Genomic DNA, 14,487 nt, shown 5'->3' with positions numbered 1-14,487 from the left:
ATTCTGACACCTAACCTGATGCACCAGTGCTGTCACTGCTCAGGTGGGCAGCAGGGTGCTGAGCCAACAATCTGCCAGCAGTGAATGGTTAACAGGCTGCTGCCAGGGCTACTGTCCCACTGTGGATTCTGGCTCACCCCTCCAAACCCCTCCTCCAATAGCAACCAGCCCAATCAGAGGACTAGTAACTCAGCAACACTGCTGTCGCTGGTCAGGCTGCAGTAGTGCAAGAGGATGCCTGAGGCCTCCTCAAAGGCTGGTACATTCCCATGTGGTGTCTGTGGGGCAGGCCTTGGTGATTGGCTGGTGGGGCTGAGGGCACTTATTGTGGCTGCGGTGAGCTAGGTGGAACTGCCACAGCGCCCCTCTGTGAGGAGGACCCCTGGGGACATCTGGTGTTTATTTGGCAGTTTCATTTGGCCCTGCAAATGTGGACAAAATGCCCACAGGGGACTTCAAGTGGGCCTTAATTGAGGTGCTCAGTTGTCCACTCATTGCAGTATGCCATGGTGGTGGGAGGACATTGGGCTCCCCTCTCCATACCATCCACTACAATACAGAATCATAGAATCCTTACAGTGCAGAAGGAGGCCATTCAGCCGATTGAGTCTGCATCGACCACAATCCCACCCAGGCCTAATTCCCATAACCCTCTGTACTTACGCCAACCAGTCCCCCTGACACTAAGGGGCAATTTTACCATGGCCAATCCACCTAACCCGCACATCTTTGGACTTTGGGAGGAAACTGGAGAACCTGGGGGAAACCCACGCAGTCACGAGAAGAAGGTGCAAACTCCACACAGACGGTGACCCAGGCCATGAACCGAACCCAAGTCGCTGGCGCTGTGAGGCAGCAGTGCTAACCACTGTGCCACCGTGCTGCTCTATTACCTGCTGTTTCACCCTCCAGCCCCTATATAAAGGGCAATGAGGTGCAAATTTTGGTTTGCCAGACACAGATTCAAATGGTTTTGTACTCCATTAAAAAAACAATGGACAGAGAAATGGTTACATCTGCTAACACTGCCAGCTGTGATGTTTTAACCTTTTGTGATGTATCAGCGTGAAAATTAAATACAAAAAGTTGCTTGCATAGTTAGGTGCCAAATATGTTACCTGATTGTGGCCAGACTGACACATAACACTTGGTGCAGCTGAGACATCTTTAGACTGAGCACCCAGCATGTGAACCTTGAGCTCCTTCAACTTGAAACTTGTGCGTCGTTCTCCTGCCTGCGTAATGTGCTTCTCCTCATCATCCTAAACAAAACAACTCTTGTGCCCCCAGTTGTTGTACAAATCTGATTTGGAATGGCTTCGTGGCATTGGATGGAGTCCCTCTGGCTCTCTGGATGTTCAGAAGGCTAAGCATGCTGGAGATATCCTGAGTGAAAAAAGTTATCGCCAACACCCAAGCAACTTCAAGTTTAAAAGCATTCTTGATTCCCTTGACCTGGTTTTAGCCAAGAACAATGCTCAAAATCTCAATAAAGTAAGTAACATCAAGATTATTGATAAAAGCAGATCCTTTTATTCCCATTTCAGGGCATGTTGACCTGAAAAAAATCTTTTAGGTAATAATGAAAGAACAAATAGCACTTGAATGTCTTTGGAATTGTGGGATGAATTGTACAAAAGGCTCAATACATTCTTCTGAAATCACATTGCCTGCTGTTTTACTGGAGACATTCGACTTGAGAGATCTTTAAGACATGCCCTATTTTACTATCTGGCAATGTCTTTTCAATGCCAGCAAAATTCCAGGAAATCTAACATCAATATTTCTGGGCAAGAAATGAAGATCGATAGCCCCTCTGGCACATGCTTTGATGAGGTTACAGCAGAATGACTAAACTAGAACCCAGATTTATTTGGTTCCAACTTTCTCATTGAAATGGCAGTGAGATAAAGACGTGAATGTGAGGGCAAAGGACACCGAAGGATTTGCTGACAGCATTAGATGGAATAGGATGGGAGGAAGCTGGCATGGAGAATAAAGGATGTTGCTTTTGTGTCACAAGTTCTGTGTAAATTGATGAAATAGAATAGGCTTTGTACAAGAATCACCCTTTAAATGCCTGTTACAAGGACCGTGCTTCATGAAGGGGTAGAGTCAATGGTTAGAACTTTCAACATAAGAAGGCCCCTTGTTCACAACCTCACAGGCACTCAGTGTATTCTCTGGTATGTAGATATCCCAGCCGGTATTGTACCATCTCGCGCGCCACAGGATTGGAGCAGGCGAGGGCCGGACCATGGAAAGGCCCATTGACCTCGGGAGGGATTTTACGGTTTCGAGATGAGCGAGGCTGTGAAATCCCACTCCCAATGGAAGTTGGCAAACTGCCACAAAGTTGGCAGGGGTGGGAACCCCTTTGGGGGGAGGTCTGGGCTTGAGTTTCTTTTATTGTTAGCCACTCTTTCAGGGGGCCAAAGGGGACTAAGAACAATCATCTTTCAGGTGGCCCTTCCCATATGAGGCAAGCAGTACCGCAATATTTATCTTCCTTAATGGATGAATCCGTGAACTGTGACCAAGTGCCCACCAATTATCTCCCTCGGCCTAACAATAATGAATAGGCTCAGCTGTAAAGGTCTCACTTGGGAGTATCATGATATTTATGCCTCAATGTAAATTCAGTCATGGCTATGTTTAAATTGACAGGCCAGACAACTGATCAGGGATAGCCAAATAATTTGGAGTGGCCACAGTAGCCAAAGAAAGAAAGAAAACAGAGCATCAGGATGGGAGCAGAAGGGGCTTAGAAGAGGTAGGATTTTTTTAAAAAAAGGAAATCCTGACCTAGAATGGAGCTGCAGCTAGGTGAAAGCAACTGATGGGATAGAGCAGGGCTTTAAGACATTTTTCAGAGGCTACACAGAGTGTGAGTCAGGGCACAAAATGGGGGGTTAGCAGAGAAATGGGCCTAAAGGCCCTGGTAATTTTGTTAAACATGGACTAGCCCAAATGTGGCTCAGGGTCCGATTCCTGGCTTCATTCACTGTCTGTGTGCAGTTTGCATGTTCTCCCCGTGTCTGCTTTGGTTTCCTTTGGGTGCTCCGGTTTCCTCCCACAGTCCAAAGATGGGACGGTGAAGTGGATTGGCCGTGCTAAATTGCCCTTAGTGTCAGGGGGACTAGCTTGGGTAAATGCATGGGGTTACGGGGATAGAGCGTGGATGGGATTGTGTTTGGTGCAAACTTGATGGGCCGAATGGCCTCCTTCCGCACTCTAGGATTCTACGAGGGACAAGAAAGTCCAAAAATGTGCAGCTTAAGTGGGTTGGCCAATCTAAATTGCCCCTTAATGTCCAAAGAGGTTTAGGGGGACTAACTGGGTAAATATGTGGGGTTGCAAGAAAAGGGACCTGGGTGGGATTCTCTGTCAGAGTGTGGGTGCAGACTTGATGGGCTGAATGGCCTCCTTCTGTACTGTAGGGATTTATGTTTCTATGAACGCTGCGGGTGGGGAAGAGTGAGACAGGGTTTGAGAGAGAGACAGCATCAGGGGGACCAACAGGCAATAGTAAGTTATAGAGGTTGCAGCAACTAAGGAAGTGGGACTGCCGGGCGGATTGACAAGGCTGAGAAGGAAGAAGGATGTTGAGACTTGTGTTGAGGCCAGGTCAGCGAGATGATGGAAAAGCAAAGTGAAGCAACACCACTTACCTTCGGGAGGCTTGCAATGGCATCCAAGGAGATGAGTATTCCAAAGTAAGTCATTTAGACATTGCTTTGTGTAATTTAGCGTTGGACGGGCATAACAAAATTGTGACTTGGCAAGAGGCTATCACAAGAGGAATTCTTATCGTCCCGTGACTTTTTGTATCTTAAAAATATTTTATGTATTTTAAGAAGGGGGGGGCTTCTTCGCACAGAGAGTGGTGGGAGTGTAGAATGAGCTGCCAAATGAAGTGGTAAACACGGACTCACTTTTAACATTTAAGAAAAACTTGGACAGGTACATGGATGAGAGGGGTGTGGAGGGATTATGGTCCAGGTGCAGGTTAGTGGGACTAGGCAGATAAATGGTTCGGCACAGCCAAGAAGGGCCAAAAGACCTGTTTGTGCTGTAATGTTCTATGGTTCTAAGCACCTCATGTAGATATTGCCCCACATCTCAGCTCAAATCTTTGACTTTTGAACATTTGGCTGCGGATTGCAATTTGGAAGCATATAGGTGAAATTTCTCCCCTGTCAGTCAAAAAGGAGACAGTTTGGCCCTGAATAGTTTGCCAAACATCTGCAGAAACCTCTGATGAAAACTAAAGCTGTTGTACTGATGCTAGGAATATATAATCATCCGTCTCATTCCTTTTTTTTTTAACAGCAATTGTACACTAAAGCTTGGGATAAGGATAAAATCAATATTCACGTCATGCCAGATACTCCCGAAATTATTCTGGCTAAGACCAACTCTGCCAATGTCAGCCAGGTATGAAATCTCTGTGACGGAAATGATTGAGATACGATTTTACTAAGTGGTCAGAAGCAAAGACCGACGTAAACCCACTTTCCTTTGTCCGTTTTAGAAACTGTATCACCAAGATTGGGAGGACTACAAACGAAAAGGTTATGACTTGCGGGCTGATGCTATTCCCATCAAGGCTGCAAAGGCTTCCCGAGACATTGCAAGTATGGTAAGTGAAGTGTATCAGCCAACGTACACATTGTTTATTCTATTTGCAAGCCAGGCATTAAAATAACTGCTGCCAGTTCCACAAAAACTGCTAAAGATAAAATTATCGTCTTTCTTCGCAATCAGTACAAGTACACGGCAGCCTACCGCAAGCAGCTTGGCCACCATATTGGATGCCGCGATGTTCAGGATGACCCCAAGATGGTTTGGTCCATGCATGTAGCCAAGATTCAGAGTGACAGGGAGTACAAGAAGGACTTTGAGAAAACAAAGACCAAGTTCAACATGCCAGTTGACATGCTGGACATCCTGTTGGCCAAGAAATGCCAGACCCTGGTCAGCGATATTGACTACAGACATTATCTGCACCAGTGGACCTGTCTGCCGGACCAGACTGATGTGATCCAGGCAAGGAAGGCCTATGATTTGCAGAGTGACGTGAGTACCTCTCATTCTTTTTTCTTCATTCTATTAAACACTAAATTATACAGTAGTTTTAAAGCATGTAACAAAAAGCATTGCAAATGGAACTAAAAGAAAAGCCAACATTATTACACCTGAATGATACAATAGAATTAAAGAAGCTGACTGAAGAGGCTATTTGGTCCAACCTATCTATCTTTACTAGATCAATCCAAAGAGTCCCATATTCTCTCCCTCTAGCTCTTTCCTCAACTTCAAATATTTACCAAATTGCTTTTAAAAGATCCATTGATCTTCACCCCAACCATTCTATGGGTAGGATGTTACGGCTTCACTCATCCCTAAACCTAAAATCCTGTCCAAGATTGATGGATCTTCCCATTGTCTGCCCCTTGCCCACTCCAATTCCCGTGCTGGGTGGGCCGGCCCTTGTGTCAAAGTGCTCCCCATGCTCAATAACTCGCTTAAGTAATGACATTTCCCTAATCTGTCTCCTCACTTTCTTAGTGGCAATTTTAAATTGACCCATCATCATGGACTCAACACCAGTGGAAATAGTCTACCCTTATTTTCCATATCAAAACCAATATCGCATCCTAGCCTCCTTTTGTTACAATAGAAATAGTCTCAACCTTTTATACTGTCCTTTTAATTGGCATTATCCTGATGAATCTTAATGTATGCTTACATGCATTGTTTCATAGCTGTCTATTAAATTGCACCTGCCATCTCATTGGTCTTCCCATTTATTCCTAAAATTATGTTTGCCAAATCCATTGCAGTTTTATCATGGCACTTTGGCTCTCATGCACCTTATGGCCAAGTCCAAATCATTTATCGATGTGGATTATAAAGATGAGCCCAACACTGACCCCTGTCGAACACGACTTCCAAATTCTTCCCGATCCATTCAACATCCATTTATTTCATTCCATTATGCTATTCAGTTTACAATGTCACTTAAATTTGTCAAATGTTGCTTGCCTTTAATAAACTCATGTCTGTGGCCGACCTGTACATTTCTGAATACTCGTTAATTTTACTACAAATTATTATGGATTCTGAGAGTTTGTCCAATGTTGATATCAGCCTAACTGGTCTTTGGCTCTCTGGTTTAAGCTTCTCTTCCTTTGTGAACAATAGTGTCAAATTAATTATGGTTCAATCCCACAGAACAACTTACATATCTGAAGAGATTTGAAAGATTGGTGACGGAGCTATTATTACTAATTTTGGGTTTGTTACTTTTTCAGAAACAAATCCTTTTCCATAGCTATATTTGACTATTCATCCACACCGTTCTCTGGCACATCTACATTTTTACTTCCATCATTGTTAAAACCAGCGCATTTAGTCTGATTTTAAGGCTGAGCCAGTTTTTGGTCAGGTGGTTTTAAAATTCCAAAAATCAGACCTGTGATATTTTAACTCATGGGCCTGTGTTTTTTAACTCATGGGCCTGTGATATTTTAACTCATGGGCCTGTGTTTTTTAACTCATGGGCCTGTGATATTTTAACTCATGGGCCTGTGGTTTTTTAACTCATGGGCCTGTGATATTTTAACTCATGGGCCTGTGGTTTTTTAACTCATGGGCCTGAGATATTTTAACTCATGGGCCTAAGTTTTTTAACTCATGGGCCTGTGGGTTTTTAACTCATGGGCCTGTGTTTTTTAATTCATGGGCCTGTGGGTTTTTAACTCCCGGGGCTGTGATATTTTAACTCCCGGGGCTGGGGTACTTTAACTCACGGGCCTGTGGTATTTTAACTCACGGGCCTGTGGTATTTTAACTCACGGGCCTGTGGGTTTATAACTAATGGGCCTGTGGGTTTTTAACTCACGGGCCTCTGGTATTTTAACTCGCGGGCCTGTGACATTTTAACTCACGGGTCCGTGTGTTTATAACTCATGGGCCTGTGGTATTTTAACTCATGGTCCTGAAGCAGTGGCATAGTGGTATTGTCACCTGGCTCGTACTCCGAAGACCCAGGGCAAGATCTGGAGCCTGGGTTTAAATCCCACCAAGGCAGGTGGTGAAATTTGAATTTAATAAAAATCTGGATTTAAATGTCTAATGATGACCATTAAACCATTGTCGTTTGTCAGAAAAACCAATCTGGTTCACTAATGCTCTTTAGGGAGGGCAATCTGCCGTCCTTTGCTCAGTCTAGCCTACATGTGACTCCAGACCCATGGCAATGTGGACAATTCTTTAATATTCCCATGAATGGGCAATGAATGCTGGCCCAGCCAGTGAAGTCCACATCCTATAAATGAATAATTAATAATTCTGTGTTTGTCATTTACCATGTTAATAAAGGCAATCCAGCTTGATCAGAATGGACTGTGGTTTGATGGTTTGCTCCTGTCCTTTGCAGTTGCTGTACAAGTCTGATTTGGAATGGATCCGTGGCTGTGGCTGGATGCCCAATGATTCTCTGGATGTTAAGAAAGTGCAGAAAGCCCAGGAGATCCTCAGTGAGCGTCACTACCGTCAGCCACCAGATACGATCAAGTTCACCAGCATTGTCGACCTGCCCGTCCTGGTCCAGGCTAAAATCAACTCCGACCTACTGAGTGATGTAAGCATCACTGTGGATTTGTCTTTCATGTGGGATGACAAAACGGACATAAAACTATAATAACGTTCGAACAAAATGTTATCAATTAAACATCCATTGCTGCTTTGATGCTTAAATATGAATCTTTTCAGGACATTCGTATCCCAATTGTAGAATATTTTACTTTGAGGCAAAGAAATATGTTCTATTGCAAAACTGTTGACAGATTCTTGAAGGGGATCATTCTTATATGATTATCATTGAATCATAGACCCCCAACAGTACAGAAGGAGGCCATTTGGCCCATCGAGCCTTGTCCGACAAGAATCCCATCGTATCCCTGGAACCCTACATATTTACCCTGCTAATCCCCCAAAACTAGGGTAAATTTATCATGGTCAATCAATCTAATCTACACATCTTTGGACTGTAGGAGGAAACTGGAGCACCCGGATAATACCCATGCAGACACGGGGAAAACGTGCAAAATTCCACACAGGCAGTGACCCAAGCCGGGATTCAAACCCGGGTCCCCAGTGCTTTGAGGCAGAATGATTAGAAGACACAAATTGTGCAATCCTAACAATGACTATAATTATTGGATAAATCCTTTGAACGGACATGAGTCAGCTCTCAGATATTAGAGTAATTTTCTTTAGAATTACAGGCACACTCATTTGTATAAATTCCACCAATTTGAGTTTAGGTCCCCAGAATTGCATAGGGAGTTGGTAACACTTTTGCCTTTGAATCTTCCAGGGACTTGAGCACAACAATCTTGGCTGACACTTTAGTCTCAGTACTGAAGTAATCTTTAAGTGCTCTTTCTCAGATGAAATGTTGGACAGAGTCCCCACCCTCTCTCAGTCAGATGTGAAAGTTCACATGGCATTATTTCAAAGGAGAGCAGGGGGAGATTCCCTGGAGCTTTGGGCCAACATTCAACCTTCGGCCAACAGGACAGATTATCTGGTCTATATCACATTACTGTTTGTGTGACCTCACTGTGCGCCAATAGGTTGTCACATTTCCTACATTACAACAGTGATCAATACATCAAAAGTATTCAATAGGTGTTAAGGTTCATGGGGTGTCATGCAGTCATTAAAGATAATGGCCTGAACTTTACCAGCATGTGCACCCCGATTCCGGGGACGGACAAGGCTCAAAGAACAGCATTTTCCGCTGGCCTTGGTCAGGATCATATGAACCTTGGGCGGACATGCCCATTCCACTCATTATCTAAATTCATATGTAGTATATACATTAGGGCATTTAAGGGACTTCTAGATATGCACATGAATATGCAAGGAATAGAGGGATATGGACTGAAGGCAGGCAAAAGGGATTAGTTGAATTTGGCGTCATAATTGGCACAACATCGTGGGCCAAAGGGCCTGTTCCTGTGCTGTACTTTTCTATATGTTCTATTAGATAGACACATTTGATATTATATATGTATAATATAAATATTTAGGAACATAGATCAAAGTATCTTTCTACTCTCCAACACCTTGGTTTACCTTTTCCCTTCCTGTATGGGAAATCCATTCTAAAAGATTGCATTTGGGATAAGGTTAAGACATTGGCAAGCACCATCTTCATGATTTTGCTGCCTCTTCTCTTGCAGCGTCATTCAAAACTGGTTAAAGAGATGAGTACATTTCAGCTGTTCTGTGAAGAGCTAATTTGAAATATTGATAGGATATGAAAGCTATGACATTCACTATAATATTCATTTGGACTTCTTGTTAAATATTCTTTGTTTCCTTTACAATTGCACCTGCCGCATGTTTGATATGGGGTAGTGCTCCAATTGCCTCTCTCTCTAACAGAGAGATTTGCCTATAATCCCTTGTGAATGATGGCACATTACTGATCTGCCTACTTCAATTGGTAAACGGTTAGAAAGAGTGGCTGCAATAATATTGTTTAGGTTGAGGCTGACAGTGATTTTCCATTGGAAATAATGGCGTATAAGAACTTGCTGCATGTGTTAAAACAAGCATTAGATTTTGTCAGCTCATTATTGGAAGAATAAACGTTCTTTCCCCATTCCTCAGCGTCTCTACCATAGCGCCTGGGAGAATGACAAGCTCAACATTCATCTTCCAAATGATACGCCGGAGATGGTGTTGTCCAAACAGAACTCTGCCAACATCAGTTCGGTAAGAAATATACAGTATTCCTTTCTCAGTTAGTGAGTGACGCGCAACGATCGTGGTTTCCATTTTCTTCTTCACTTTTATCTGCGTCTTGATTTGTAACTCAAAGGCTAGACACAGGCTCCTGTGTAACTGTAGAGACTGAGGTCAGAACAGAAATACTTTTTACATCTGGGAGCCTCCTGCGAGGTGTTTTTAATTCATTTGAAGAACAGAGTGGTCAGTGTCCCTTGTTAATTTGTGGACGAGGAAATGTATTTCACCAGTATTTGTCAGTGTTGCTGAGAACGTTACCTAAGAAGTGACACAATCCTCAGTGATGTTATTGGATAGTAATCAAGCAGGAAACACTGGCTTATTTCCCTTCTCTGGATATTTCGAGGCCTTCCTAACAGCTTAGTAAACACCTCTTAAGTAAAGTTTATTTATTAGTCAAATGTAAGGCTTACATTAACACTGCAATGAAGTTACTGTGAAATTCCCCTAGTTGCCACACTCTGGTGCCTGTTCAGGTACACTGAGGGAGAATTTAGCATGGCCAGTGCACCTAATCAACACGTCTTTTGGACAGTGGGACGAAACCCATGCAGGCACAAGGAGAGCATGGAGACTTCGCACAGACAGTGACCCAAGTCAGGAATCGAACTGTGAGGCAGCAGTGCTCACCACTGTGCCACCATACCACCCCTGGGATGGGGTTTCCAAAAGGCATTTCATAGAATCCCTAGAATGCAGAAGTGGCCATTTTTTTTGCTCCAATGTAAATTACAATGAAAAACACAAAACTGGCTTGTTAAACTTAGGCTAAAGTTTGCTTTTTCTAAAGTTTTAGGATGTTTGATCCTCTGGAAATTCAGAAATATGGAAAATAATGTTTTGGTGTCCAAATGGTTAAGTGATATTAAATGGAGGGTCCTGGGGAGTGTTGATTTGATTTGATTTATTATTGTCACATGTACTGGATAGAGTGAAAAGTATTGTTTCTTGCGGACTATACAGGCAAAACATATCATTCATAAAGTACATAGGGGAGAAGGAAAGTATAAGGTGCAGAATATGGCGACAGGGGAGACTATTATCTTGGTGGAAGTGGTGGTGGGATAAATGTTTTTTGAGTTCACAATAGCTTTCTACCTGTGCCTAACTTTTAACCGATGTTTCCTCATTCCTCTTCCATGCTGCATAGAAATTATATAAACTCAACTGGGAAGAGTCTAAGAAAGAAGGATATGATCTAAGGAATGATGCCATCTCAATCAAGGCTGCAAAAGCTTCCAGAGACATCGCTAGTGATGTAAGTGGGCGCTTGCAGTTATCTGATGCAATTAATTTCTGAAAATGTTGCTTAAGTAACTTTTCCATTCATAAATTAAAGGCCAAATCCTACTGTTGCAGAGCATTAGACTGTATACACTGTTAGACTTGCTCCAGATCATTTAGCTCAAAAAATGCCCTTTAGTTTATCAAAGGTGAAAGCTGATATTGGGAGGTTTCCAGTGAAGGGAACAGGACATCTGGTAAGTGAGTGAACAGTGCAAGCAACAGGGTATCTCCCCAACCAATAAGATTTAAGTACTAGGAAATAAACAGAGGAAGGACTGAGAAGGATGGTGAATGAGAGCAGATGGGCGGAATTTTCTCAAAAATTTCTAAGTGTAAAATAAGCAAGAAAACATGAAGTTTTCTCACCTGTTTTCTTCAGCAAGGTAAGTCATGGTAATTTATGACACTCTGAGCAATACAGAGGCCGGAATGTGAATCTCGCCAGTAGGGGGAGTGGGTGGAGCCTCAGCATACCTTGAGACTGGCTGCTGAACTGAGGGTTGCCATTGCACAGGCACAGTGTACATCTGTCACAGGGTGACAGATCACCTAGTGTACTAGGTGATCTGTCACCCTGCCCCCAGATTGCCACCTTGGCCAATTGCCCCCCGATCACCATCCTGGCCAATAGCCCCGCTGGCCGATCACCCCCTCCCTGCTCCAATGCCACCCCTGCTGATCATCCTCCTAATCGCAGCCCCGAACAGAGTCCCCCCTCTCCACTCTACCCCCCGACACGATCATAGCCCCGGCTGATCATGGCCCTGGTCAACCACCCCTTCTTCCCACCCGCCTATGGAGCAGCACCCCCCCCACCCACCCTCCCTGCCACATCACCTCATCATGGCTGGCGTGATAAGCCAGTAAGATCCTGCCCAACATGTTGAATATCAAGTTGGGTACGGAAAGAGAAATAAAGAGAAGGAAATTGAGATTGGATTAAGAGAGACAGAAATGAGGCAGCAAAGGGAATTAAGGAAAAAGAGGTAAGAATTATAATTTTACATTTTGTAAATCTCCCTAGGAGATTCAAAACGGAGACTCTGCTGTTGTAGTCATTTATTTCTGCTGCTGGACAGGTTGCAAACATTCACCTTTATCATGTTATTAAAAAGCCACTTATGCATGTAATGACAAGACTTAAATTTCTGTGGCAAGTTTAATTGTTAATTGAAAATACACCAAGTTCCTGAAGGAAACTGAGAAACCTAAAGGTGAGATGCTGTTTTTGTGAAGGTAATGGCAAAGTCATACAATTCAAGGGCCCTGGATATCTCAGTCAGTAGCACATTAGACTTGCAATGCTGAGAGTTCAGGGTTCAAGTCCTTGCCCTTATGTCACTTCTGGCCAAAGAGTTTGGCTCCCCAAAGAATGCTTCAAGGAAAGTAGGAGCACAGCTCGGATATTCACATTTAACTGTGCATTTTCTCCTGGCCTGGAATTACTGTATTATTTACTATGTCCATGTTATTAGTCTGAATAGCAAATTCTTGCTTAATATTGCATATCCAAGTTACTTACAAATGATAGCTTCAAAAATGATTTATGAATATATATGATTAAAATGAATCGATTAACCAATAAACTAATTGTACATCAGTAGAAGTAAGTCCCATTTAAGAATTGAAGAGTTACAAAGTTGGTTAAACATAAAAACATTTGATTCTGTGTATTGATGATGTTCTTAATACCTAGTGTCAACGAAGATAATGTTAAATGTGTAGCGTCACCAGTGCCTAATTTTAATATCCATGGAATAACATTTGTAATGTACATAAAAATGATTTTTTCCTCTTGTAACCAGTACAAATACAAAGAAGCCTACCGCAAGCAGCTTGGCCACCATATTGGATGCCGTGACGTTCAGGATGACCCCAAGATGGTTTGGTCTATGCATGTAGCCAAGATTCAGAGTGACAGAGAATACAAGAAAGACTTTGAGAAGACAAAGACCAAGTTCAACATGCCAGTCGACATGCTGGACATCCTGTTGGCCAAGAAATGCCAGACCCTGGTCAGCGACATTGACTACAGACATTATCTGCACCAGTGGACTTGTCTACCAGACCAGACTGATGTGATCCAGGCAAGGAAGGCCTATGATCTGCAGAGCGATGTGAGTATTCTTATATTTCCACTTCAGTAAAAAATATTTATGCAGCTAATACTTATTAAAATTCACAGCTTCAAATAGTAAATTCAAGCCAGTCATTGAGATATTAGCAGCATTAAATAATTTGGGTGGAATTGTCCCCAAAAAAATTCAAAGTACTAAATTCATGTAAAAAGTGAGGTAAATCCCACTGCTTTTTTCAGTGGAACTTTCAAACTGAATCTCCCACACTCTGTGCATTGCATAGTGCCCTAGTGTGAATCACGATGTAAAGCTGAGGGGACGGCCTATTCCTGCTGGAGAAGCTGGCAGCATGGTGCTAAGGAGGCCATTGTGCATACGCTAATCTGTCAGTGCTGGGATCGGTGCGTGCGCAATAGCCTTCACTACCAGCCTCCTGATTGCCGGCCAATACAGCAAAATCCATTGCCCCTCCCCCCCCACCAGCAGGCAGACCATCCCCCAATGGCCAGCCCCGATTGCTGTCCACCCTTCCTCTTTGACTAATCCTGAGCGCAGAGTGGCAGCGGAGAACCCCATCCCCCACTGATCACTCCCAAAGATCCCCTCCCAATAGGCTCAGGCTCCAGCCCCCCTTGGCATTGCCTGATGCCTGCTGGGCATTGCTGGGAGGCACACCACCCTTTACTCCTGACCTCCTGGGGGGGCCTCCACGGCCTCCCTTCACTCTAGCAGGTTTTGGGCCACCAGCTCCCGTTAATGGGGAGCTGTTATAAACCCTGCTGGAGTGAAACATTCCTGGTCAGAGGAGTGGGGAAGGGGAGGAGAGGTGTGAGGGGAGAAGGTAGCGAGCCTGGAGACTTCAGTCCTGGGCCTGCTAATAAGATATAAGATTTAAATGCTGATCCCAATATTTCAATCAGCTCCGTGCTGATTTCTGGTGTGGAGTTGACAATGCCAGGAATCCGATGGCCGGGGACATACAGAAGCCATGACACACAGCAGGAAGTCGCTAGACTGCCTCCACTTGTGTCTCCTAGTCCACTGCGCTGCTGGAGCAGTGCAGCCGGCTGGGAGAATCACTCTCCTCTGTCTTTCTGAAGGAAGAAAATTATACCAAGGCATATTAGCACAGAGATGCTTAATGAATTCCCCTCTTGGTGATGTTTTATTAAAGATAGCAACCTGTGAAAGATAAATTAGCTGAATTCTATTGAGGGTTATCTCAGATAAACCATCAAAACAATCTCATGCATTCATAATTTCAGAGCCGTTGAGTTTCTTGAGGCTAGGGCAT

At 43.6% G+C, this 14,487-nt stretch overlaps 1 protein-coding gene across 39 annotated transcripts in view; it reads left to right on the top strand.

Annotated features, from left to right (window-relative positions):
• Positions 1-14,487, top strand: part of neb (nebulin) — a 283,417-nt gene that overhangs the window by 129,846 nt on the left and 139,084 nt on the right. For all 39 annotated transcript variants that reach the window (XM_080199424.1, XM_080199416.1, XM_080199415.1 and 36 more), the window contains 8 exons: positions 1,291-1,494; positions 4,333-4,437; positions 4,535-4,642; positions 4,768-5,079; positions 7,445-7,648; positions 9,691-9,795; positions 10,979-11,086; positions 12,921-13,232. In XM_080199424.1, coding sequence (XP_080055550.1) covers positions 1,291-1,494; positions 4,333-4,437; positions 4,535-4,642; positions 4,768-5,079; positions 7,445-7,648; positions 9,691-9,795; positions 10,979-11,086; positions 12,921-13,232 — 1,458 coding nt within the window. The remainder of the gene's footprint in view (positions 1-1,290; positions 1,495-4,332; positions 4,438-4,534; positions 4,643-4,767; positions 5,080-7,444; positions 7,649-9,690; positions 9,796-10,978; positions 11,087-12,920; positions 13,233-14,487) is intronic.

This window comes from Carcharhinus amblyrhynchos, chromosome 11 (assembly GCF_965287045.1).
Source record: "Carcharhinus amblyrhynchos chromosome 11, sCarAmb.v2.hapA, whole genome shotgun sequence".
Taxonomy (NCBI): domain Eukaryota; kingdom Metazoa; phylum Chordata; class Chondrichthyes; order Carcharhiniformes; family Carcharhinidae; genus Carcharhinus; species Carcharhinus amblyrhynchos.
This window is presented reverse-complemented; position numbering and strand designations above follow the sequence as displayed.